Raw genomic sequence first — 27080 nt, forward strand, 5'->3', positions numbered from 1 at the left:
CAACTAGAATTTTTCTTTTTTATGTATTCCATTTTCTAATGTTGTGAGATAAGCAACTATATTAAAGGATTTACTCAAAAAAAGCAATTATTTGTATTGATATGCTATATAATGACAGCCCCATCTCTTGCAACTTTTATATACAAATTATCATCTAATTATTTTCATAATCATTATTATGAAAAATAATAAAAATAAAATCCGAGATTCTTATATACATGCTGAATCATCAAATAAAGGACCATCTTATGTTCACAATTATTTTAGGATTAACTGAACATATTTTGCTATATTGAAACTCTTTTGGAAGATATATAACTGATTATAAAGAAATATCTTAAAAGAGAATATTTAAATTAGCTAGAACATGGTTGAATCATTCTGGGTAAAAAGTACTTTATTAGATTTTTTTCAGGTCCCAATAAGCAAGCTGAAGACATCAACCAACTACTTACCACTAAGAGACTGTTGCCATGCTAAAGCAGAGCAAAGTAAGGCTAAGCTTTTCCCACTCCCTGTGGGGCTCTCCAACAAACAATGCTGCTTACTATTTAATCCTCTGACAATCTATGGACACAAAAACAATTTTAAAAAATCAATAAACAACTTACTTCATTAAAGTCTCTCTCCATACAACAACAAGAAGTAAAGTTGCATGCACTTCAGGGAACAGAGCAAGAGCAGAAAGGAGAACTAGAATTTAGTGAAATCTAGACTTTATTCCTTTATATCTCTCCCTAAAATTCTGTTAGATTTAAACCATATAAAGCACAAAAGAAATGAAAAGCAATTTGTGCCTTACTTAGGCAAGCATCACCATTTCTGTAAAACTAGAATACACTAATATCTTTGATGAAAACTTCATGGGGGATACTGTTGGTGGGAGTGTTACAACCACTCTACAGAAATTAACAATTTCTAGTAAAGTTAATGATGCCAAACTCCAGCAATCCAGTCCTATGTAAACACCCAAAACCTTTCCCACAGGAACGCAAGGAAACATGTATAAGAAAGTTCACAGCAGCACTGTTTATAATTGCAAAATAATGTAAACAACCTAAATGTCTATCAAGAGGAAAATGGGCAAATATAAAATCCTGGTATATTCATACAATGGAATACCACACAGCAATGAAAATAAGTTATCAATCAATAGGGCTACAGCTTAAAAATGTTAGACAAGGGAACAAGGTCGTGAGGAAAGGAGGGCTTGGTGTGCTGCTGCCATTTCTTCTGCCTTCAGTCTCTGCACCTTCCACCTTCAGTCTCTGCACCTTCCACAGGCTTCCAACAGTGCTACGTTGGGACAGAGCATCTGGAGGTTCACAACCTCTGTGGTCCATAGGAGCCACTATGAGGAGGGTCCAGGGAAGAATTTACCATTTTCAGTGGAAAACAAGGGGCGATTACTAGTTACAATGACTTTGTACTTCTGATCTGGATTGTTTCTCCTTTCTTTATAGTAAGACTCCAACTGCTCAAAAAATAATCCATGAAACAGATATGAACAGGAGCATTTTAAGAGGTGCAATCTCTCTGAAAAAAGGATCCAACTCTTGAACTCAACATACTTGGTATGTCTATAAATAAACTGACAGCATAAATCCTTAAAAAATAATAATAAGAAGAATATTAATATTAAGTTAAAAAAATCAAGTTCTCCAGAAAGATAAGTATAATATCATATCATTGTGCAAAGTTATAAAAATGTAAAGTATACACTATATTGTTTATGGATATATACATATGCAATAAAAGTATAAAAACATTGGGCTTCCCTGGTGGCACAATGGTTAAGAATCTGCCTGCCAATACAAGGGACACGGGTTCAAGCCCTGGCCCAGGAAGATCCCACATGCCACGGAGCAACTAAGCCCGTGCGCCACAGCTACTGAGCCTGAGCTCTAGAGCCCGCAAGCCACAACTACTGAAGCCTGCGTGCCTAGAGCCCGTGCTCCGCAACAAGAGAAGCTACCACAATGAGAAGACCGCGCACCACGATAAAGAGTAGTCCCCGCTCACCGCAACTAGAGATAGCCCGTGCACAACAACGAAGACCCAACACAGCCATAAATAAATAAATAAATAAAATTTTTTTTAAGTATAAAAACATAGCTAGGAAAGAAAAATAACAAATTCAGGATATTAGTTACCTTGTTACTCATAAACAAGGTATAAAGTAAATATGGCAAAATATTAAGATTTAACAAAGCTGGTAAGTTGGTTTACTCAAGTTAGTATATTAATTTTCTATATGATTGAAATATCTCAAAAAAATTATGGTGAAAAGTATAGTAGTCTGCGTAAAAGATAGTAAATACTTTCTATTTCAAAGTAATTCAGTAAATAGAAGTTCTAAATGAGCTGAGAACATTTTTCAGGATGTTCTCCTTTACCTCCTAATCATAGACATATACAGTTTAGCAGCAATCAGTATTATTTTTCCAAAGGTTAGATGTTCTTCAATGAACCCAGCAAATATTTTCAATCCATTTACTATCTGAGAAAATGTAGTCATAGACTCAATGTATGTTATGAATTATAAGCATCTGTATCTTAATAAAGACTTAAAATAACTGCTGAACAATACTTACAGAATTCATCATAGCAAGCTGTGATGGATAAGCTTTACAAGGAAAGTTAATCTTCACCCCACCAATTGTATACTCAGAACATACTGAAGACATCATGCTTTACTGTTTACTTCAGATTCCTAACTGCAACAGAAATGAAAGTCAATACTGAAACAAAGCCATTCAAAGAAAAACAGATACCTAAGACTAGGGCAGAAGTCTAGAAACAAAAATTGGAATTAATAAATGTATAAACAAAACAAATGGAAGTAAAAGGATTTCCTACTCTTATAAATCACAGTGGTTGAGAGCATGTCTTGGAATCTAACAAATCTGGATTTGCATCCTTATTCTGCCAAAGCTGTGGACCAGGAGTTAGGAAGTAGGTTCTACATCAGGTTCTGACAACAAATCAGATATGTTACCCTGATCATGTCTCTTCACTTCTCTAGACTAAGATCCTTATCTGTAAAAATCTGTAATTTAAAAATTGTTGTAAGGAAGAAAGCGTCTTGGCACATGGTAGTTGCTCAATAATTCTTACTTAAAGGTCAGTAGGGTATAATGGAAAGAAGATGGACTTTGAAGTAAGGCAAGCCTAAATGTGAATTCCACTGTGAATCTCACAGAGCCTGTTTCTTCATCCGTGAAACAGAGATATCCACCTGATAGGGTTTTTATGAAAATTAGCCAGGCACTGACTTAAGAAATAAATAAGGTAATGTACAGAATGTGCCTCAACTCCAGCATCTGATACAGAGGAAGTGATCTACTTTAATCCCCACCTCTTGTAAACCACCTTTTCTTAACCTAGGATCCACAGATGTAATTGAAACACTGTGATCTCTTGATCCTGCATGCAGAAGTTCTGTGTATGGCTGCATTTTTCTGGAGAGAAAGTCAAAAGATTTCTCATTCCCAGAAATATATCCTAAGGAAATAACTCAAAACTGAGGGGAAATGATATACACCGTTATCAACTGAAAAATTATTTGCAATGGTGAAAAAAAGGTAAATTCGATCTGGGGATGGAGAGATGGTTAAAATACCAACTCAAGAGATTATGAAGCCGATAACAACCATCACCAAAGCTTACGTGTTCCCAAAGAAGTTAAGAATCACTATTCTAAGGTCTTTTCCAGTTCTAACATTTTGTGTTTCTGTGAAGCTCTGAGAATGAAGTTTGGTGAAATCTCACCCCTAAATCTAAACCAACAGCTCAAGGCTGGCCTAGTTACTCAGATATAACCTATAAACCAATCGACCCCCCCCCCCCCCGCCCCAGATGCGGCTACAGACATCTCAAAAGGGGGAAGCTTCCCCACACACTGAATAAAGGACAAATCAAGATCAGCCTCCCGCCGTCGCGCCCTCCTGCCCCGAGGTAACGCGGGGCCCGGGGCTAATGTTCCAAGGAGGTAAGCTGCAGTCTCCCCGCTCCCCAGGTTTTCTTCCTCACATTTCCTCCTCCCTCGGCAAGCTGGAATCCCCGAGGCCCTGGTGATCCAGTCAACCGACAGGCCTGCAAAGCGGGTGGACGAAAGCAGAAGGCACTCTCCTGGCCGACTTCGCGCCCTTCCTAAGAGACAGACTTGCCCGCCCTAAGGAAAACCCAAACAACGCCTACTGTACTCCCACTCACGGGAGAAAAGGAAACTGAAAACTGCGAGCAACCACGCCGGAGCCCTGGCAGAGAAGAAAGGTCCTAGCCTCTCTTCCTCACCTGGATGCGACTCCCGGGCCCGGTCGCGGGCTTGCGGCCGCTTTACCTTTTCTGCCCTTTAGATCACATCAGTCGCTTCCACAACACTCGCGCAGACGAATTCCCGCCTCCCACCCTCCTCGGCTCCCAGCACCAATCGCCGGGCGAGCTCAGACAACCAATCACCCGCCAAGACGAGAAACCAAGCAACCAATCCCGGCTCGAGGTCAGGGGGCGCTCTGGCACCCAACGGAAGCCCCCGCAGTAAGAAAGGGCCCAAACTACTTAGCGGTACCGGAAGGCGATTGCCTCGAGAGTGATGGACTTCCGCAGAGCCCAGGGATTTAAAGAGAAAGAGCCTTCTCCGTTGGACTTTTTGAAACCGGTGATTTAATCCGTGCCTCAGTTTTCTTGGAAACTTGTTAAGGTCTGTAGACCAACGAAGAGGAAACACCGTTAAGTCGCGCCGAGTTCTCTCAGCATTCCTCAGGGGCACCCGATTCAAACTTCCGAACTTTCCGGAAGCCAGAGTATCAAAAAGACCCAGGAGGGCATTGCCAGACTGCTGAGCCAAATTAGGCGAAAAGGTTCGGTGACAGCTGGCTACAGAATCTCCTGATAGTCAAGGCTTTCTCAGATACCACGTTCAACCAGCGAAACGCTCTTGAGGTCTCCAGTACCTCCTTTAAGGCTTGTCAGCCTTCTTTCCCTCCTAAAACCAATTTTTTCTTTGCCAAGTACACTTCAGTTTCTTCAAAGGTAGGGAGTTAACCATGATGTCGCCAAACTGTTGGTTTTTTTTTTTAAACTCTAGCCTAAACTTGGCTCAAATATTAGTGCCCCCCAAAAGCAAAACCTGAGCACATTCCGAGAAACCAGTTTGGGACAGAGATTTGCTGCGGGTCGGAGCAGCAAAAGGCGAGTTGATTTGTTTGCCTCACTTTGTTTTACTGTATCTTCCCAAAATGACAAAACGTACAATCATAAAAATAAATTCTACCCTTTAATTTAGTAAACTCAGGCTCAGAAATTTATCCTAAAGAAGTAATCTAAAAGTAAGAAAAAGTAGTAGTACCTCAGTTGATAATAGTGCTCATTCTGTTCGGAAAAAAATCATTAACTTCCCAGTCTAGTAGTAATAGGGAGATGGTTATATCAATTCAGTCATTCTGGAGCCAATAAAATAATTATAAAAACCAAACAACTTGCAAAAAGTTTCCATATAAAGTTAAATGAAAAAAAGCAGATGCCAAACTGGGTATTATGGAATTCCATTATGTGAAAATACATATTCATAAGCAGAGATGAAGGGAAAGTACAAAAAAATGAAATACTGGTAAGAGTGATATGGAGGATAATTTATTAAAAATAAATCCTTAAAAATACCTTCAAATTATCATTCTGCTTTTACAATTTTTTTTAAAATATCAAAATCTTTTAAGTAACTGCTCCAGGGTAACTACTCTGATTTTCCGCTCCTGAATTCCTAAGGCTCTGAACTGACTCTCACCTTGTATTGCCTTTTGATGTATGTAGAGTAACAAAAAGGGATACACATAGTTTCTGGAGCCAGACAGTCCTGGATTCCAGTCCCATGAACTGTTCCTTTCAGGTTAACAGTGGTGAAATGAAACACAAAAAACTACAAGTTTATTTGATAAAGAATATGAATGTTTATAAACCAATATTCAAAATAGCTGCACACATCTGTTTTTCACTTGAATAAAAAAAACTCACATTGTGACAAATGTTATAACCTTAACTTAAAATACATGAATATTAACATTTACTAATATATTTACACATTTTATTTACATCATCAACAAACGTGATGAAAAACAGCATATGTTATTATTTTAACACAGCAGGTTTTGACCAGTCTTTGAAAATTGATCCAGGAATGTGCACTGCATTTAGTTAGAAAACCTCTTCTGAATTCCTAGAGGTTACCTACTCACACAAGATATTCCAAAGCCTCAGTTTAAACAAAACAAAAGAAAACGAAACAGGAGCAGTTGTACTTAATTTTAAAAGACTACAAAACTGCCTTGTTTAAAAATATGAAAATTCTTATAGTTTGTTTTTAAGTGTACACTTTTATTTTTTGCATCAAAATTACTTAATTGAACTTTAAGCATCTAATAAAAGTTATAAATACTCTCATCGATGATACTGTGCACTTCATGATTTGAAACAGATACAAATTAGTTCATATATAATACCCTTATGAGGTAGGGCCAGCAGTAATCCTGTTTTACACAGAAGGAAAATAAGATGTGACTATTTGCTAGTGAAAAGGCTGAAATTAAATTTTTTTTCTTAAAAACCACACTTTCTTATCAGCCTGCCTTATTTCTTTTATAAGTGAAGAGGTCTGTTTCAAGTGGGGTGGGAAGGAGGCGTTCATTCAGGTGTATCTCAGAAAGCAAAGAGAAGTACCTTCTACACTGGATACTTCATTAAGAAAAAAAATGAGGATTATGGGTTATCTGAATGCATCTACCTAATCAATGGACATTCCTAAAAGAGGACTGCAAAATCCTTCCACAACACAGTATTTTCCCCTTTTAAATTTTTCCTGTGATCCAAACACTGTATATATTTTTGTACTTCAAAATCTTCTAGAATTATGATGTGAATTATAATCCTGATGACAAACCAAGGACTCTTTAATCCAGTGGGTTTTATTGCTCTAAACTTTAATTAGATACCAACGTATTTCCCCCCTCTGACCATTATAAAAATAAACTTTAAAAAAACTAAATGAGACATCCTGTCAGGTTCTTCTCTGCACAAAGATGTTTCTGTAAACACTTTTAAACCAGTATCTTAAAATTCCAAATTATTCAAGTATCTCTTTAAACATATGGCTTCATATATTAGTAAAAATTGAAGCAAATATGTAAAATCTTAAAATCCTCATCTGTAATTCCATGAAAATCATTCACAAAAAGCTATTTGCCTTTTTAAAAGCCTTCTCAATACTATTTCTTGAGAAAAGGAATTCCATCTTGCATTACTCTTACTTGCATTGCAAGTTTTAGAGGTTTCTATTTGGGTATCTAAACTCCTAATTTTTCCTGAATTCTCCCTTCCCGTTTTCTCCCTCTCATCATTGCATCAATATACTCTGTTACTAGCTGACAGATAAATACTAGGGCTACCCACAGACTTATTTTTATAAGAAATTAAATCAAAGGCATGGCAGTTTTTCTTCGCTTCAAAAGCTTAATACAAGGCCATATTCACTTTCCAGTAATGAGTTTCTTAAATGTGCTCCCAACAGAAAAAGCTCAGCTGCTACAAAAAACATACCAGCAAAGTAGATCCAAAGAACTGCAAATCAAATAGAAGCAAGCATAATTCTCAAGAGAGTTTTAAATTGTATCCATGTTGAATTGAATCGTTTTAGTGATTCCAAGACGTTACTGTTCCCATTCAGTTTAGTTGTTATAAGATGCAAATTCATGTTGGGTATATGCAGCAAAACAGCTTCATTTTTTTGTTTTAAGTTTTTTTGCTTTTTGTTTTTCTTAAATTCCGCTAACACTCATGTTTATTATTTCAATTATTGTGCTTTCAATGCAATGACAGAGCTGTACATCAGGATCCATGCTTCCAGTGTCCCTAGGTCCATTTTTGTAAGATGGATCTTTACAGATTCCAGACCATCCACTTGGTTTCTCCTTTATTTGTTGAAGGCCTAAAAACATAAGGAAAAATAAATAAGGCAAGAAATCTGGAAAGGATTTGGGCCTTTCTGTTTGAGATATTAAAACGACCCTTGAAAATAAGTTACTACTTACGCGTAATAATCGGATCGATGTCTCTTGTCTGAGTGGCAACATCAGAGGCACAGACTTGCCCTATTTGGATCAACAAAGACATAATATCCTCATACAGTGGAGGAAATGCTCGACAAAAAGAGACCAAACTTGGCAGAGTTGGCATGAAAAAAGCATATCGCTTAGCCTGTGTTAAAACTGTTAGAAAGAAATAAAACAGAATTTTTCATTTTACAGATACAGATTCAACATACATGACCTATACAATATACTAAGCACCATGGTCTGTGCTGAGGATACTAAGTTTTCTAAGACACGGCCAGCCTCTGCCTTCTGGGAGCTCATAATCTAGTAGTCAACCATCATCCAACACATAAATGCTTATATCCAAGCACTGTGATAGGTGCACTGCATGCACTGTTTCATTTAATTCTCACAATCTTATGAATGAAAAAAGTATTTCTATGATACCTATTTAATATATGAGGAAACTCTTAAATAAACCTTAGAGAGATTAAGAAGCTTCTTCAACTCCAGTTAGCAGTGGAGTTGGGATAGAACTCAGGCAGTGTAAGATCTTAACCACTGCAAATAATTATAACATGAAGTGAATACGATGTAAAGATAAATGAATAGATTATTATGGGAGCATTGAGAAAGAATATGAAATGGACTAAGCCATAACTTTTAAAGGTTTAATTATAGTTCATATCTTTTAGTTTATTTTCATACCATTTTACTTAACAACCTAGAAGGTGGTTAAAATGTTAGGGTATGTTTTAGAACCTAAGGAAACAACTTATATATTTCTCTCTTATTTATACAGATTATTATATTTTTCTGGAATTCTAAGCATTTGTAATAGATTGTAACTTGTTTTCCATTGACATAATTATATTCAGAAGGTAGATGTGATTTCCATTTGTAAAATGTGGAATGCTTAGTATATTTACTATAAATCTATATAGTCATTCACAAAAATTAAAGATACAATTTGCCTACCTACTCATCTCCTCTACACTATACATCACATTTGTCATAGGAAAACTTTCAAAAAGAATAATTCAAAAGATGGCATAACTATTGGTGACAGGAAACACGGTGTCACTAAATTCAGAAAAAATATGTACTACTTTATGTTACAAATTTTTGTTATTGATGTCGGTTGGCTACACACCTGTCAGCAGAGTTCCCATGACATTGACAGCTAAGCGAGCCACACTGAGTGACTTTGGTAATGCATACTGGATACACAAGTGAGAAAGCAACTGGATAGCAAATATCTGTAACACAAAATCCAAATATTACATGTTTCTGAAGAAGGTCTTTAAGTATTAAAAATTGTAAAATGTTTTATATAACTAGCAAGATTAGAGGGAGATCAAACTTCTCCTAAAGTTCCAAAATGCTCATTACCTGTTTTTCAAGTTCTGGCTGTGCAATAAGCTCAGGTATGAAATCCAGACAGATGTGCATCGATGGAATACCTGCGACTGTCAGAGGCAAAAGTTCACATGGATAACCCTATCTCAACAAGAAAGGGGGGAAAAGTTAGAATAAAATAGCTGCAAGTCAAATACAGATAAAAATATAAAGGAAGGTTTCACTTCCTTTATGTAACAGTTGGTCAGAAGGCTACAATGCCCTACATGTTTCCTGGCATTTCACCTCTCTGATGCACTAAAATACAAATAAATTATATGAACACTTTATTAGGCTGAAATCAAATTTTAAAATCTGGATTTTTCTCCATATTGCAAAGGACTATGATCATTTGCGTTACCTCCAGTTTCTAAATGATTCCTATTAATTTAGTACTTCAAAACTACCCCCAAAATAAAGTTCAACCATAAAGAATCATTCTTTGAAACCAGACCTGAAAGTGAACAAGCTTAGCAATGTTGGGATCCGCAATGTACATTTGGTGCAACAGACAACAGATAAGGCACTGAACTTCTCGAAGGTTACAGAGCAAATTGTCTTCTCCTTCCTCCATTCCCTTAGTTGGAGTGCTGGCAGTAATAACGCTTTGAACATTCCTTAGCAAGCTGTCTGGATTGACACCCTTAGCCTTCTCATCTTCAGTAGGTAAGCAAATCTCCAAGAGAATCTGGACAGCTGCACTATCCTACAAGCAAATAAAACACAGTGAATTTAAGAAGTTTCTGAGAAGTTTGTTTGAAAACCAAATCTGATTTTGTTTTCACATGAACATGTGATAAAAAAAAATAACTGTTTCTTTAAAAAACAAAAAGCAAAGAGGTACTTCTAAGAGAAAAAGTGAACAATCTATAGGCCAGTGGTTCTCATCTTTTTCAGGGCCATGAACCCTTTTAAGAATCTGAAGAAAACTGTATACCCTCTCAGCATAAAAAATAACATCTGTAAACAAAGCAACATATGGCGTAATATCAGAGTGGTCACACATCTCTAAGGCAGATACATGAACTCGAGTTTAAGAACATCTACTATAAGAGTATTCTAATTCAGTGTCATCCAAAACAGACCCTAGGGCAAAAAATGACTTCTACTGGAATCTCCTTTCCTTCCTCTTAAATTCCTACTTCTCCCAGGATCCTATCTTGTATTCCCCTCTTTTTCTCACCTCTGAAGATGGTGGTTAATAATTAATGCCTAAAAGTCACTCCCCAAAGCTCTTTTTCCTTTTAATTTGAAGATAGGCTCTTTAAGGCTCTGGAAAGATTCTGCCTTACCATCCATTCCAACTGTACAACTCATTATTGCTCACTCTACAAGCTTGAGTGCCATTTCATAGAAAAGTAGTTTCTTGAGGGGTGATGTACTTAATGCCCTTGCCTATAAAGGAGAGCTATAATCACTCGCATCTAGCAGGAAGAAGGAAAAAGAAAATGAATACATAACATGCATCTCTGAAAGACTGCCACTGCCTGGGATAGAAGAAAACAATTACTCCATCTACCTGTTTAATAACTTAATTATAAACTAAGGTTAGCCTTACATTATAATCATTTATAAAGTAAACTTCAGTTTATAATCATTCTTGACGGGTTTTGGGTTGTTACTGTTTTATGTTTGTTTGGTTTTTTTTAATAGACTCTGGAGCCAGCCTCCCCAAGCTTGAATCCCAGATTCCCCACTTACTAAATGTACAACCTTGAGCAAGTCACTTAACCTCTCTGGATCTCATTTTCCTAATCTGTAAAAATGGAGATAATACTCCATACCTCATAGGTTGGTTGTAAAGAGTAAATGAGTTAATATACATAAAAAACTCAGAATAGCACCCACCGTATAATAAGGATTATATAAATGGTAGCTATAGCTATTACCATCCTCAATCCCTTATCTGAAACTCTGAGGGTCAGATTTATTTTAGAACTCAGATTCTTTTTTTTCTGTAATATTATATAACACCTCCAGCAGAGACTAAGGCAGTACATTGTAATCAAATGTATTAATATTTTTGCAACAAAACATACCAACATTCACATTAAGTGGGATAAAGGCCATAAATAGCTTCACATCAATTCAGGTCAAGTTTTGACACAAACGAGGTCACATCAGGTCAGGTTTTTCTGCCAACTGAATCACCAAAAAAAAATGCCTCAGTTTTCATAGCTTTTTGGATTTCTGTATTACAGATAAGGGATTGTGGACCTATATTATTACTCTAATTCCCCTTATTGCCAATGAAAAGATTTCAGAAAATATATTTCAAACTAAGAAAACATTTCAACTTTGAAGACCTCAAATTGCTTAACATTCAATCATCTCTCATGTCCTGCATTAGTCAAAAATTACTACCTAAGGGTGTAGTAAATTCTATATTGTTATAAAACTTTTCTAAATATAAACTTTAACTGCACACTTCTTGTCTCCACCATTTGATTTTTTTTTCCATTTGATTTTAAGAAACAAAAGTCTTATATTTTGTTAAAATATAAATCGCACTAAAATGGCTATTAAATAAAGCCATGAAGATTATTCCTGATTTTAATAATTCAGAAGCAAAGGTAACACCATTATAATATACCTTCTGTAATAAAAGGAATGTATAATATGTCACCATTGTATATAGAAGGCCATCTATTTAACTGATTATATTAACAGGAAAGCCCTTGACCTTTTTGACTAAATTTTACTTTATTACCTGAGCAGCCAGTAATGCATTTTTCAATTCCTCTCTGGTAACTTCTGGGCCATCAGTCTGTCCAACTAAACCTATTGTATTATTCTGAGAAAGCCTATCTTGCTCTGCTGTTTCCTTCAGATGAGCACTAAGGTAGGCTTTGGATGCCAGAAGATATCCATTCAACATATGTAGAGTAATATCCATCAGTGGAGGGCATCTAAACACAGAAAGAAGAAAAGAAAAATGTGTGAGAAAAAATAGAAATTTATAAATTAGTCAGAACATGGTCAATCAATTTGAATAATTAGAAAAACCTGAAAACATTAAAAGAGTAGAAAAGTAACACTTTTCCCACCAAAATATTCATTCTCAAAAATGAAAGCTTTATATATATATATAATTCTCTGTATTTCAAGACTGTATGAATAGTATTATCTATTTCATCTTATCAACTAAAATCAAATATAATATATACCCTAGAAAAAAGGCATTCCTTTTTACAAAAAAATGGCACTACCATTAAATCTCTTAGATATGAGCCTGCAAGGCAGCTGTCCTCAAAGACAAATAGTCTACGGACTTCCCTGGTGGTCCAGTGGTTAAGACTCCACTCTCCCCATGCTGGGGGCATGGGTTTCGATCCCTGGTCAGGGAACTAAGATCCCGCATGCCCCACAGCACAGTCAAAACAAAACAAAACAAAAAATGAATACAGTTATTCATTCCTCAAAAATTGTTATAAATTGAATTTAAATGAGATAATAGATATAAAAATTAAATGTAAAAAAGGAAACCAAAAAAGATAAATCAGTAACCACTAAAATATTAAAAGCCAAGCAAGCCCTTAGAAAAACCTGACAATGCCACTTCCCAGCCTATCACAGACTATGTGCACATAAACAGGCAGTACAGCTTTGGTTTTAACTGTGAAACACTAGAAATGTCAATATTTTTTCTGAAATGTTCAAATTTTCTATAGTAAACATGCATGTATTAATAGTGGAAAAAAAACATGTCAATGGTTAAATAAACCATGGCAATATTCCCAAAACTGAAGATAAGAATCACCTGGAGTATTTATTAAAAAAAAAAAAATCCTAAACTCCACCAGACATTCTGAATCAGAGTTTGAAGAGGCCTGTATATATGGAATACTATGTAGCAGTTAAAACAATGAGATGGAACTATGCATAATATGGAAAACATGTTCAGAATGGTAAGGTTTTTTTTGTTTTTTTTTCAGAATGTTAAGTTTTTTTTAAAAAAAGAACAAAATAGAGCCTACCAAAACCCACTTATGTTTTATAACACCACCCGAAACAAAAAAGTAAATATTTGTTTATAAATTTGTAAATACATAGAAAGTGAAGCTACATACACACCATTATGACAATAGTTTCCTCTGGACATGGAACTGGGATTGGTCAACAGTTCAAAGAGGAACTTTGCTTTAAAAATGGCAGCAGGGTAGATATGAGAGAACAAGACTTTTCACTGTATACCTTTTCCTTGTTAATCTCCTTGTTTGTGCACTTATTAATGTATATAATGAAAACTTTCATGCACACATAAAAAAGGGAATATTATAATGAACCTCTAAGAACTCATCACCCAGCAGCAACAGTTATCGACACATCACTAGTCTTATTTCGCCCATACCCCACCATCCACTTTCCCACCATCACCACTGGTTAGTTCAAAGCAAATCCAAAATGTCATATCTTTCATATTGTTTGACATTTTTAAAAACCACCTAAATGATCACTTAGAAAAAATCAAATTTTAAAAAATGAACAAAATTAAAGGCAAAACAATAGAACAATAAAAGAAAAAACTGCACTCTATATACAAAAAGCTGATATCCTTTATACATAAAGAGCTCTTTAAATCAAAAAAGGTAAGCATTCTAATAGAAAACTAGGCTAAATGTAAAGAAGAAATACCAATAGCCAATAAGTATATTGAAATACTCAATCTAAGAAAAATATAAATTAAAATGGGAATCGATTTCTCACTTATCAAATTGGAAAAATTATATAAAATTGTGTAGGAAAGTGTACAATATCAAACATCACTATAGGAATGTAAACAGGTTCAGCCGTTCTGAGTGGCAGAATGAAAACATGAATCAAAGGACTTAAAAATGAGCATGTTCCTTTTGCCTCAAAAATTCCATTTTTAAGAATCATTTCTAAGGAAATAGTACACAATAGTTACCACAGCACTATCAATAATAACAAAAAATGGAAATAAAATATCCAACAATAGGGAACTGAATTAAGCATAGCGTATCTATGTGGAATACTACGTAGCCAATTAACGTAAGAATATCTATTAACATGAGAAAAGGTTCACAACTTGTTAAGTGAAAGATCTAGGCTACAAAAACATTTCATACATTATGATAGCATAATTTAACAGCCTCCTGAACAACTGCAGGTGATTTAGGTGAAAGGTTACCTACTTAAGTGGATTTTTAACACTGATAAATTGTTTTAGAAATGGCTCTTCTCTAGAAGTGTTATTTACTGTTGTTTTCTTTTTATTAAATAGATACTTAATGTCATTTATACTGTTTATTCTTCTGATTCCTCTTCCCTCTGAGACCTTGATCTCACCAAACCATATTTGGCTGATCCTGCAGATTTTGCCACTTCAAGAATTTCATCCCCAGGGTTAAAGACAGATGAGTCTATTACTGTATCCTACTTAGTCTTCTTTACTCCAGTTTCTTTCCCCTCTGATCTATCTAGTGTGAACCTTCTCTTCGTAAGTTACCACCTAAATGACCTCTTCAGCCTAACATTCAAGGCCCTCCATAGCCTGACCTTAACCTAACATTCCAACTCTAAAGTGTGTTCTCAAAAACTAAGCCTTCCACTCAAGCCTTTTTCACTCTTGCTTTTACACTTTTGCTCACACTATTCTTTTTCTCACAATACCTTCTTTGACCTCTTACGCCCCACCATTACGGTATCTGTTCATCTAAACCCTATTTCTATACTTCAAAATACTACTCAAGTCTCACTTCCTCCTGAAACTTTTAACACCATTCATTTGCTGTACCATTCATCTGCATATGACCATATTATTTAACTTTTCAGGTATTTATCTTATTTCCCGATACAAGTGATAATCACTTTAAAGGCAGACCCCTCAACTTGTATATCTTTGTTACTATTTAGCTTAGCAACAGAAATTCAAATATTAATGATGTGAATTAATTAATCCCACCTCTTGAGGTGACGCTACTTCAAAGCAACTGATTAAGTTAAGCAACTGGCAAGGAAGTATAGACAAATGTGGAATCAATAAAGCTAACATCACAATTAAGGATTCCAAAAGGATCACAATTTTAATGCATGTAATGATTCATAATAAACCGGTTTTTTAAAAGCTTTTTTCAACAGTGCTATGAGAAATGGTATCATTTTTAACTATCTTGACTCTGAGAGAAAGAACAGCCACTATTGAGGGCTGCCAAAACCAAAGATGACACTTTGTTAAGGCTAGGTCTATTAATCACATATTAAACTGAAGTTCATGAATATAGACAACAAAAAAAAACCCAAAAACCTCACAGGTCATACTGCCAAGTTACCTGCAAGAACACGAAGATATAAGTTTAAACTGAATTTCTTCAATTTCCTTTGACTCTCCAAAGCATAACTCTATAGTAAAAACGAACTCAAATGACACATACCTGTACACCCTCTGATCACATCTTAGCACAATGAGAGGATCTATCATCAGATCATTCTGAGTATACTTTTGCTGTCGTACAAACTTTATTGACGGTTGAAGTGCATTAACTGTCATTACCCACAGCCTGATGAGAAAATAGTCATATGTTCAAAAACAGCTGTATCATAATTGAAACCTGTAGCTACCATCCAGTTCCTTTTATCTTAGAAAGATATAGTCAGGTAAAAAATTAGAGAACAGGTGTAAATGAACTTGGAAAAATTTTAAACTATAGAAATCTACATATTATTATGTTTCTAAAACAAATGAAGATAAAACAATAAACAAAAGTAGTTTCAAAAATCTTCACAGTTGTAAGGGAATAATCATGGCATATAAAACCAGAATTTGAATTAAAACCTCAGTTATACCATACTTGCTATATGACTCTGTTTAAGTCATGGAACCTCTCTGAACTGATTCCTCCTCTGTAAAATATGAATATAATACCTGTAAATGAAATGATATCTACCAAAGCACTTTGTAACTGGCCCCATAAATTATTGTCTACATTTATCATCATAGAATCTAAATATGAGATGCCACTTTGAGATTAAACATCAATAGACTATAAAAGTGGTTACTAACCTGACTACACATCAGAATTACTGAAGAATTTGCCAATATGTAGGGTATCTGACCTCTTACAGTGAAGTCCACCAGGAGTCCACCAACCCAACCTCACACACAGAGCTTGCCCACTCTTAAATGAGTGGATAGCCAACAATCATCAGACATTTAAAGAAAGTTTCTACTTTGAAAAAGATGAAAATATACAAACAGAAAGAAAGGAATGCCAAAGAAACAGAGAATATAGAGATGAGAGGAAAAACAATTCTTAAACCTATAATAAATTTCCTTAAAGGATAGAATATTTCATACATGAAACAAGAATAGGAGGCATTTATAGATTCTCAGATAAGAAAGAGCTCTTAGAAATTAAGACTGTAACAGAAATATTTTAAATTCAAAGGAAAGATCAGAAGATAACAGAGGAAATATCCAGAAAATGTACATAAAAAAGAAATTGAAAAATAGAGGAGAAAAAAGGAGAAAAATCAGAGTAAGTTCAAGAGGTTTAAAATCCAAATTGCAAAAAAATTCCAGAAAACAGAGGGAAAGAAATTACTGAAGAAAAAAAATAATACAAGAAACTGTCCTAGAAGTGAAGACATCAGCATTAGTAACCCAATGAAAAACAAAGGCCAACCTAGTGCCCAGCACCATGAATTTAAAAAGATCCAAACCAAAATGTATCATCATGAAATTTCAGAAACAATGAAAAAGAACCTAAAACCTTTAAGAGAAAAAACAATGGTCACATACAAAGGATTGGGTATTGGTATAAGATTAGATTACTCAAAAGCAATCAGGAAAGCTCTAATTACTTCAATAGAATAAAGCTTTCAAATTGCTAAGAGGAAAAATAAGCTAGAATTCTACACCTAGCCTAATATCAATCACATGTGAGGGGAAGAATAAAAACCTTTTCACATATGAAAGCCTCAAAAAGAAAAAAAAAAAAATTTCCCAAACACCTTTCCCAGGAAGCAATTTGAGCGTTAGTTCCACTCACTTAAATAAGGAACTAAATCAAGAAAGAGAAAAACATGGACTCAAACCAAGAGACAAAGCAATTCCAGATGGCTACTGTGAATGTCCCAGATTGAAACATAAGGGTGGAAAGATCTGAAAGGAAGGTTTCCGAGGAAAAATGTTACTAATGTTACCTGATGTGTTAACCTAACTAATGTAAATTTCCACTCTAAATAATAGAGTTTGAGAGTGAATTGATACAAAAAAAAAAAAAAAAAAAAAACCTGAACAAATGGAAAAAAGGCAAACAACTCAGGGTTTGTATGTGGGGTATGAAGGAGGGCAGTTGTTTAAGAGAGAAACTGTAATCAAAGGATATCATATACATCAACTATAAATAACACTTATGTAGTCATAATAATATGCACAGTGAATATTTCTTTAACCAAAAATTCTGATATAACTGTGTTGGGAGAAATGGAGGAAGGGAGAATATATGGAAGAAGAGGGACTCACAGGGGAAGCAAGTAAGAGTGCTAAATCTTCATCTTGTATGAAGGATTTTGTAGGAAGTCAAAAGATAATTTCTAAATTGGAAAGTCAGGAAATCATAGTAATTATAAGCATATGATTGAGATACATGGTGGGACATAAATGCCAGAATTAAAAGATAAAGGAGCTGAGAATAATTGTCTCTGAGGATCAATAGTCTAAAATGGGAAGGTGGGGGCAGACCTTATACACTATTTAACTTACGTGGATTTATTAATTTGATATAAGTAAAAATCAAACTTAAAAAGTATAAATATTCCCAGACCTACTGAATCAGAATCTCAGGTAAGTCCAGCCCAGTATTTCTTTCTAGAGCAGACCAAGTGTTTTTGATGCAATCTATGAACAGCAGAGACCCATTTGACTAAAGACAAAATACTGAATCCAGCATTCCACTCTGATTTAATTGGCATGGGTTACTACTTGGGGATCAGGAGTTTTAAAAGCTCTCCAGGTGATTTTAATGTACAGCAAAATTTGGAGCCACTGCAATGATGCAAGACACAATGGTAATCTAAATCACAATTAGCCACAAATGACTCTACATGAGAACTCCCTTTTAAAGAACTTTCTCAAATTGGAAATACTTGAAGGTTTCTCTCTGTTTCTTAAAATAGAGTTTATTCTTTTCCTTAAAGTTATAACAACTCTTTAATTCGTGGTCTTCAGAAAGGATTTATATTGTCAAAAAGGGTTTTTTTTAACAATTTTTTTCAACATTTAAGTTTAAGTTATTGTATACAATCACTGCTATACACTTATCTATTACATGTAACAATACACTGAAATTACCTTCTAGGCATCACAGTATTAAGAACCATCCATAGTTTATTGACCGTTTGAAGAATTCGCCTCGGAACCCCTGAATTCAACAGCTGATTCATATTGGATGTTAATACTTCTGCATATGGTATAAGTTCACTGGCAGAGAGTAGAGTCAAGTGTTCTAGAATCTGCATCACTTGTGTGTGACTTACTGGGACAGCTGAAAATGCTAAAAGGAAAACTTCACAGTCATAATCTAAATACTTGACAGCTTACCAAATAGGAAGTAATACTGCTCTATCAAACTATAGGCGAAACAAATCAAGAAAACAATATTGCTTTAAAAAAAAGTAAAACCTTCCATTCCAGTCATAGCTGTGGGTATACTTAAAATTAGGTCCTTAAGAAAAATTCATGTTAAGGTGCAGTTATTTCATAATGAACAAAAAATATCTCATTTAAAAAATCACATTAGTGAGAGTGACCCAGAGACAGTGATTCACACTGATTTAAAAAATTGACTGAAACATGAAAATATACCAAACTACTGCTCTTGGTATTAACATTCATTTGAAAAATTCAAACTTCTTGACACCTTCTTCGGGTAGCCCTTTATGAGCTGTAAGCAGCTGTTAGTAAAAAATAGCTAGAACCGTGCTTCTTCAATAGAATAGTCACTAACCACTTCTGGCTACTGAGCACTTGAAATGCAGCTAGTCCAAAATGAGATGTGCTGTAAGTATAAAATACATAGACTTAGTATGAAAAAACAGTAAAATATCTAACAGTCTTTTTATATTGATTATGCGATGAAATCATAATATATTAGATATACTGGGTTATACAAAATAATTATTTAAATTAATTTGCCTTTTTTTTTTACTTTTTTAATGTGGCAATATATAGAAAGTTTAAAATTGTATGTGTGGCTCACATCATATTTCTATTTGAAAGTGCTGATCTAGCTTATTATTCATTAACAGCAGATACAGTGTTCTATTCCACGGCACTTATTTCTGACCAGTTTTAGGACTTTCCTAAAACCACATGACCTGTTTAGTGATATAACGTAGAACCTATGAGGAAACAGATGCAAGCATGTCAGAAAAAAATGGTAAAAAATCCTTAAACTCAAAGAGAATTACTTTAAATATATTCACCAAAACCCTGTTATATCTCCAGGAAAATTCAGCGTGATTTTAAGATTTCCACAGGCCTAACACCTCTGTGTACTACTAAAGGGGTAAAAGGCATACCAATTTATTATACCTTCTTGAAGTTGTTTAGGAGAGTGGTTTTTGGCATTACTGGTCAGGAGCATTCGTCTTAACAGGGCATCAGTCCCTGTGATCTCTTCTTCACAGATCCAATCATCCACAATGCATAAATGTGGGTAGTTAGTTGCAAGGAGACGAAGTAAAGCAGAATGCAACCCTTGAAAATTTAAAAGAAGTCAATTGGATTCTTCATTCTTAAACATCAAAATCTTCTCTCTCTTCTTTCCCCTCTCTCTTCTCCCTTTCATTTACAGCAAGCCAAAGGCATCTGCCCTTCTTATGCATGCATACTACAGCTTAAGAACTTCTGTTCAGTAGTTCAGCCAGGGAATCTGCTTAAAGATCGCCAAGTGAACTGATACACAGGAAGCTGGAAGCCCCTACTTTTGTCAAAAGTTCTCAAGCTTTCTTCCACCCTATCTCAGCATAAAAGTCTCCCATCTGGAAAATTTGTTTGACATAGCAGTAGTTCAAGCGTTGAGTGGGGTGGAGGAAAAGAGAAGGGAAAAGAATGTTCCTTTCAGGGAGATCATATATGGTTTGAAAAAGTCCTCACTCAGAAATTCTGATAGGCTTGGTAATTCCCCGGCGGTCCAGTAGTTAGGATGCCGCACTTCCACTGCAGGGGGCACGGGTGTGATCCCTGGTCGGGGAACTAGGCTCCCGCATGCCGAGCGGTGCGGCCAAAACATAAATAAATAAAAATTTTAAAAGATTTTAAAAGAAGAAATTCTGATAGGCTTCTATAGGAGAACATGTCCTCTCCTCCAACTCAGTTGAGAATCATTGTTATAGATGAGTAAAATTAAAGTTGCCCAACCTGAGTACCTAAATGTACACTTTATGTGCATTTCCTCATTTCACCCTAACATTCCTACAAGGTAAGCAATATTGTCTCCATTCTACTATGAGGAAACAGGCTGAAAGGTATTTATTAACGTTCCCAAAGTCACACAGATATGTCACCCAACCCAAGCAGTACTGACGAAACCCACAAGAGGGTGCATTTGTCTTCTTTTAAGAAGGGTTAAGGAAGCTCAAAAGGATCGGGAAACCCTCCTTTGACTAAATCTAAGTCTTGTTTCTAATCTTTTGCTGACAGCATAGACTACTCATTATTATTATTGTGTAATATTAATAATGAGAAAATAAATGACGATACTGTAAAAATGCCTATTTAGATATATGAAGCACCACTATGTTAGTTACCTAATAAATGCTGCTGCTACTAAACAATTATTATCATCATCTCCAAAGCTGCAAGAGTTAGCAGTAAGAGTATCAATAGTAATAAAAGTACGTTAGATCCAATCACCCCCTTATTATGCAACTTAGATCAAATCAAACCACTGCTTAGTCCCAAGAGGGTTAAGTATCTGTTTCCTTTCTCATAGAAACTGCTTAAAATAAATTCTTCTGTTTGAAAAGGCACTGTAACAATCAAAAGTGGTATTAAATTTAATGCACAAGTACATGTGTAGTCAAGACTTTCCCAAAACAGTCACAAAAATGACTGCTTACAATAGTGCAAATTAATCTACACTTCATAATCTCTTCAGTAAAACTTCTTAGTTGCCAAAAGCTGCCAAATATAACATCATTTCTCTAGAAAGAGATAATGCAAAGATATAATAAATAAATGCAGACATCTGGCTAAAGATGACAAAAGCAAGCTCACGTTCATCCTGGAAACCAACTGTAACAAAGACAGAAAAAGAAAATCCCCAACTTAAAAATAACAAACCAAAAAGAAAAAAACAACCCACACATTCAAACATTATAAAAAGATGTTAACTTAAGAAAAATTTGAATTTCAAAAAATAGTACTATATTTCTATTTGACAGTCTTACAGTAAAAATATTACAGTAATTCCACGCTAAGGAATGTTACGGAGCAATTAAAAACAATAAGGTAGATCTAGATGAAGTGACATGATAAGATTTCCAAGACTCAAAGAGAGAAAAGCAAATCTCAGAAGAGATAGGGTATAATACCATTTAAAGTTTAAAAAAAGAATTTTTTACTTGTGTGTGTATCTATTAGCTTCAACCATATGAAACTGCATTTCTGGAGGTCAAAAATAGTTGAATACCTGTAATTTCATATGATTCACCCTATAGAAAGGAATATCTGAAATTACACACAAAAATGAAACTAGGGCCTTGGGGGTGAGGAGTGGTTTGCAGGGAATAAGACAGCAAGGGAGGTAAAGAGGAATTTCACTCTTGAATTGGGCTTTAAACACTGAGCACCTATTACACTTTATAACATCATAAATGGTAGGTACTTTTTAACAATAAACATTAGCAGTAAAAAGCAAATAAAACAAATACCTCCCAACTCCTGCTGCAGTCCTTGAGCCTGTCGAATAAGAAATTTGATGGGAATCTGATCCATTAAAGAAGACGAATATGATTTGGGCTTTCTTTGCATGGCAGCTGTCAGTCAAAGATTAAAAAATGTAAGATACAGTGTCAGAAATAATAGAAATTTTAACCTTCAACACAAATGGGAACAAACACAATGTCAAATTACTCTTAATTCACTTAATCTGTGAAAACAGTTCATAAAAGATGAAGAATCACTACCAAAATAATGAATACACAGGACGAGCAAGAACATACTTAAGGGCAATATCTCGGAAAATGCCCCGAAACTGAAACTAGAGGGAAGAAAAATCATGAGTGAGAGAAGCCACCTGCAGAAGTGCCCCGCACTAGAAAACAACAACAACAAAAACACCCAAACCTGAGAAGTCAGTCAAGACTCTCCCAAATCTAATTAGGAAGACCAAATGCAGTCATGCCAGCATGGCTTAAAGCTTCATGATGCCAACAGCCTTAATTTCATCATATTATGCATTAGTGGTGACTCTGATGAAAGTTGGGAAATATGAATGACTTCCTTCTCTCACAACTTCTACCTTCAACTAACGAGTACATGCTTTTTTTTTTTTAAACAAATCCATCTTAATTTCTGTTCTTTTTCTGCTATCCTAAATCAGTGCCTACTCATCTTTTATTTAAATAACTATTACGGCTCAATTTCCCAGACTCCAGTTTCTCTGGTCTTTGATCCATCCTTCACACTGCTGCCACAGTCCTCTCATTTAAATTGAGATTTGGCCAGATCACGTCTCTGGCTCCATGTTCAGAAACCTTCCATGGATTCCCAGATCCCACAGAGTAAAGGTCCTTGCAAATCAACTCTATCTTTCTTTGTCTCATCTCCACCATATGCTATATGCCTGACACCCTCATCTCATTCCAAGGTACTTTGCTTGTACACAACAAAACTATATGAGCATCTCAACCAGGGTGTCCATAGTTTGAAAAGCATTTCCAATATACTTTTTCTTTTCCAAATACATACTACACAGTGTAAAGCTCAACAAATTTTTATTGAAGATAAAAAGCATATGAGTGCAAGTGTTAGAATAAAGGTTGAGAATCATTGCCTAAACAGACCATATACCTCTTGGTTAGATATAATCCCCCTTGTAAATTAATAAATTAGCATCCCAGTTTTCCACACAAATCTTTTATGAACTGAGTAAGAATGTATCTCAAAACACATTTTAAAAAAACCATAGCATCCAGTGACAGTCAAATTCTGGTCCCAATACCATCCAGATTGAAAAGGAAGAAGTAAAACTGTCACCATTTGCAGATAATGGTATTATACAGAAAACCTTAAAGACCCTATCAAAAAACTGTTAAAACTAAAAAAAAAAGGTGGTAAAAGCCACAAGTATTTAGGTCCACATAAGTGACTCTCATGCAAACGCTGAGGTGAATACATGGGACCTCTACAGTAAGATGAGGGAACTAGCATTTAAGGAGCACCTTAGGGTACATGGCTTAGGGAACCAAATAATTTCCTAAAGAGTGAAGTAGAGTTGGTTAGTAAATGAGTAGATGAGGAGGCTTTTCTGGATGTCAAAGTTCCATAAAGGTAACAAGAATTTTTTAAAAAAAAAGAAAGAGGGAGGGTGGGAGGGAGGGTGATGCAAGAGGGAAGAGATACGGGAACATATGTATATGTATAACTGATTCAGTTTGTTGTAAAGGAAAAACTAACACACTATTGTAAAACAATTATACTCCAATAAAGAAAAAAATAAATAAATAAATAAATAAAGAAAGAAAAAACCTGTTAAAATTAATAAACAAATTCAGTAAAGTTGCAAGGTATAAAATCAATACATAAAAATCTGTTGTGTTTCTTTTGTGTGTGTGTGTGTGTGTGTGTGTGTGTTTCTAATACACCAATAACAAACAATCAGAAAGCAATTAAGAGGGCTTCCCTGGTGGCGCAGTGGTTGAGAATCCGCCTGCCGATGCAGGGGACACATGTTCGTGTCCCGGTCCAGGAAGATCCCACATGCCGCGGAGCGGCTAGGCCCGTGAGCCATGGCCGCTGAGCCTGCGCATCCGGAGCCTGTGCTCTGCAACCGGAGGGGCCACAACAGTGACAGGCCCGCGTACCGCAAAAAAAAAAAATATATATATATATATTTCAGGGAATTCCTTGGAAGTCCGATGGTTAGGACTCGGTGGTTTGGTTTCACTGCCAGGGCCTGGGTTTGATCCCTGATTGGGGAACTAAGATCCCACTAGCCACATGGCACAGACAAAAAAATAAAAATAAAAAAGACTTTAAAAAGAATTATTTCATATTTCTAGCCAGAAAGACTATTGTAAAGATGTAAATTCTCTCCAAATTAATTTCTATGTTTAACATAATTCTAATCAAAATCCCAATACAATTTTCTTCTGTAGAATTTGACAAAATCATTATAAAGTTCATGTGAAAGATTATATATGTGAGAATGGACAGAAATATTGAACAAGAACAATAATGGCTAAAGGAACTGGAAATGTCTAACATAAAAAAGAAAACCCAAAACCAGACATAGGTTTGTAATATAACTTCGATACACATCAGAGCAACTTTCCAAAGTAATAGAAAAATGACATGTTATTCATTATGCGATGCTGACAAATAATCAATTATTAAAATAAAAACACTGAACCTGCACCCCATACTTGACACTAAAATTAATTAAAGGCATACATAAATTTTTAAAGTGATATAATAATGTCCTAAAACAATAGATAGGTGATGAGTCATATGTTAGTACCTCGCTTTCAAAGTTTCCTCTTTATAAAATTCTATAATTAAAACACACCATAAGACAAATAATAGTCAATACTACAAAAAAATTGGCATTCACATCTTATACAAATGTCTTATACTAAATGTCTATAATGTTATAACCTATCTGGAAAGCAATATGGCAATTTGTTTTTTTAAATCTTATAATTCCAAAATCTTTGATTCAGTGGTTCAGTCCTAAGGACAGAAATAAGTATACCTGTATACAGAGTTAGCTCTAAGGATATTCATTCCACCACTCTCTATAATGGCAAAATGTGGAAATAATTTAAATGTCCAACAATAAGGAATTTGTTAAGTAATGGTACATATTTATGAAGAAATATTATATAGCTATTAAAAATCATGTTTCAGAAAAAAATTTACTAAATAGGCAAATGTGTAAAGTGTTTTATTAAAAAGGGTAGATTAAAAACATGATTCCAACTTTGTGAAAGTTATATATGCAAAGACTAAAGGCTTTTCTAGCAAAATTCTATGGTGATTACCTCTGGGCAGCAGAATTATGGGTGGTTTTACTTTGGTCTTTGTACATTTTTCACTTCCTCAATTTCCTCCAGTAAACACACTTTTAATAAATGTTTTTATTTTAAAAGCCAGTTCTTTTGCATTAAGATATGAAAGCAATTAGGTAAATAATGAAATAAGTTTAAAATTCTTATATTGTTACTCTATACTACAATCACTTAACTCTTAGAACCTTTTTTGGTCAAACTTGATCTTACAGCACTGAAACTTCAAGCTGCCAAGAAAAAACATCTGCCAATATTTGCTTAAAGGTTCCTGCATTTTGATAGAGGCAGTTAGAGTTAACTTTCTTCTGGGAAGAAAATAATTAACTATCAAGTGCAAAGAAGAACTGCAAGTTCAGGAATTCAGAGGCAGTAAACATTACAGTTTCCCAAATACCATAGTATGTGTCTTGTTCTGCTGCTGACAAAGAAGGAAACTTCACACGAAACGGGACAGAAGAAGAAAAGGCAGCCAGACCCTGTTTTTTAAATGAAGTTATGCTTGAGGGAGAGAGTTAAGCAAGTAATACTTTTAGCTACTTAAGAGCGAGACTGTGTTTAGGATCCCACTGGCTGCTTTAAGAGCAGATAAACAGTTTCTCATATGTTCAATATTCATTAGTATTGTTTTTACTTCAAAAGCATGTAAAAATAAACTTTTACCTAGTAATAAATAGGAAACACTTTTTTAAGTATAAAAACTGGAAATAGGGGCTTCCCTGGTGGTGCAGTGGTTGAGAATCTGCCTACCAATGCAGGGGACACAGGTTCAAGCCCTGGTCTGGGAAGATCCCACGTGCCGCGGAGCAACTGGGCCCGTGAGCCACAATTAGTGAGCCTGCGCATCTGGAGCCTGTGCTCCGCAACAAGAGAGGCCGCGATAGTGAGAAGCCCGCGCACCACGATGAAGAGTGGCCCCCACTTGCCACAACTAGAGAAAGCGCTCGCACAGAAATGAAGACCCAACACAGCCATTAATTAATTAATTAAAAAAAATTTTTAAAGAATATTAAATATATAAAGTTCTTAAAAAAAACTGGAAATATAATGGTAATGCTCATATTTTAATTGGGTATTAGTACACAGGGATTTATTATATTATTATTTCTTACACATTCTTTTGGATCAATACACTATTTAACTAAAATTAATATATACACATGTATTATAAATATTTTAAAACAAATCAAAAATATGCATATGTGAAAAAATATGTATATATACAAACACATTTTTTAATGACTATGATATTCTAATACTTGGCTCTATCTCAAGTGTCAGAATTCCATATTTGAGCTTCTATAGCTACCTGGTGGCTGCTAATAATGTTTAATATAAAGG

General features: G+C 35.0%; 2 protein-coding genes and 1 pseudogene across 7 annotated transcripts in view; 1 reads left to right on the forward strand and 2 right to left on the reverse strand.

Annotated features, from left to right (window-relative positions):
- The window catches only part of BRIP1 (BRCA1 interacting helicase 1), a 178746-nt gene extending 174359 nt beyond the window's left edge, over positions 1 to 4387 (reverse strand). Inside the window, 3 exon segments of the mRNA XM_067022117.1 lie at positions 456 to 567; positions 2595 to 2717; positions 4297 to 4387. Coding sequence (XP_066878218.1) covers positions 456 to 567; positions 2595 to 2690 — 208 coding nt within the window. The 5' untranslated portion in view covers positions 2691 to 2717; positions 4297 to 4387.
- On the forward strand, positions 864 to 1489 carry LOC131746283 (cytochrome c oxidase subunit 7C, mitochondrial pseudogene; annotated as a pseudogene).
- A 1519-nt stretch (positions 4388 to 5906) lies between the features above and the next one.
- Positions 5907 to 27080, reverse strand: part of INTS2 (integrator complex subunit 2) — a 49571-nt gene continuing 28397 nt past the window's right edge. For 5 of the 6 annotated variants that reach the window (XM_067020895.1, XM_067020896.1, XM_059047691.2 and 2 more), the window contains exons 16-25: positions 22383 to 22487; positions 20041 to 20205; positions 18799 to 19000; positions 15878 to 16003; positions 12193 to 12391; positions 9937 to 10188; positions 9477 to 9584; positions 9238 to 9343; positions 8082 to 8258; positions 5907 to 7978 (exon numbers count right to left, since the gene is read on the reverse strand). In XM_067020895.1, coding sequence (XP_066876996.1) covers positions 7809 to 7978; positions 8082 to 8258; positions 9238 to 9343; positions 9477 to 9584; positions 9937 to 10188; positions 12193 to 12391; positions 15878 to 16003; positions 18799 to 19000; positions 20041 to 20205; positions 22383 to 22487 — 1610 coding nt within the window. In that variant the 3' untranslated portion in view covers positions 5907 to 7808. The remainder of the gene's footprint in view (positions 7979 to 8081; positions 8259 to 9237; positions 9344 to 9476; positions 9585 to 9936; positions 10189 to 12192; positions 12392 to 15877; positions 16004 to 18798; positions 19001 to 20040; positions 20206 to 22382; positions 22488 to 27080) is intronic. The other variant, XM_059047694.2, reaches the window with a different exon arrangement.

This window comes from Kogia breviceps, chromosome 19, assembly GCF_026419965.1.
Source record: "Kogia breviceps isolate mKogBre1 chromosome 19, mKogBre1 haplotype 1, whole genome shotgun sequence".
Classification (NCBI taxonomy): Eukaryota; Metazoa; Chordata; class Mammalia; order Artiodactyla; family Physeteridae; genus Kogia; species Kogia breviceps.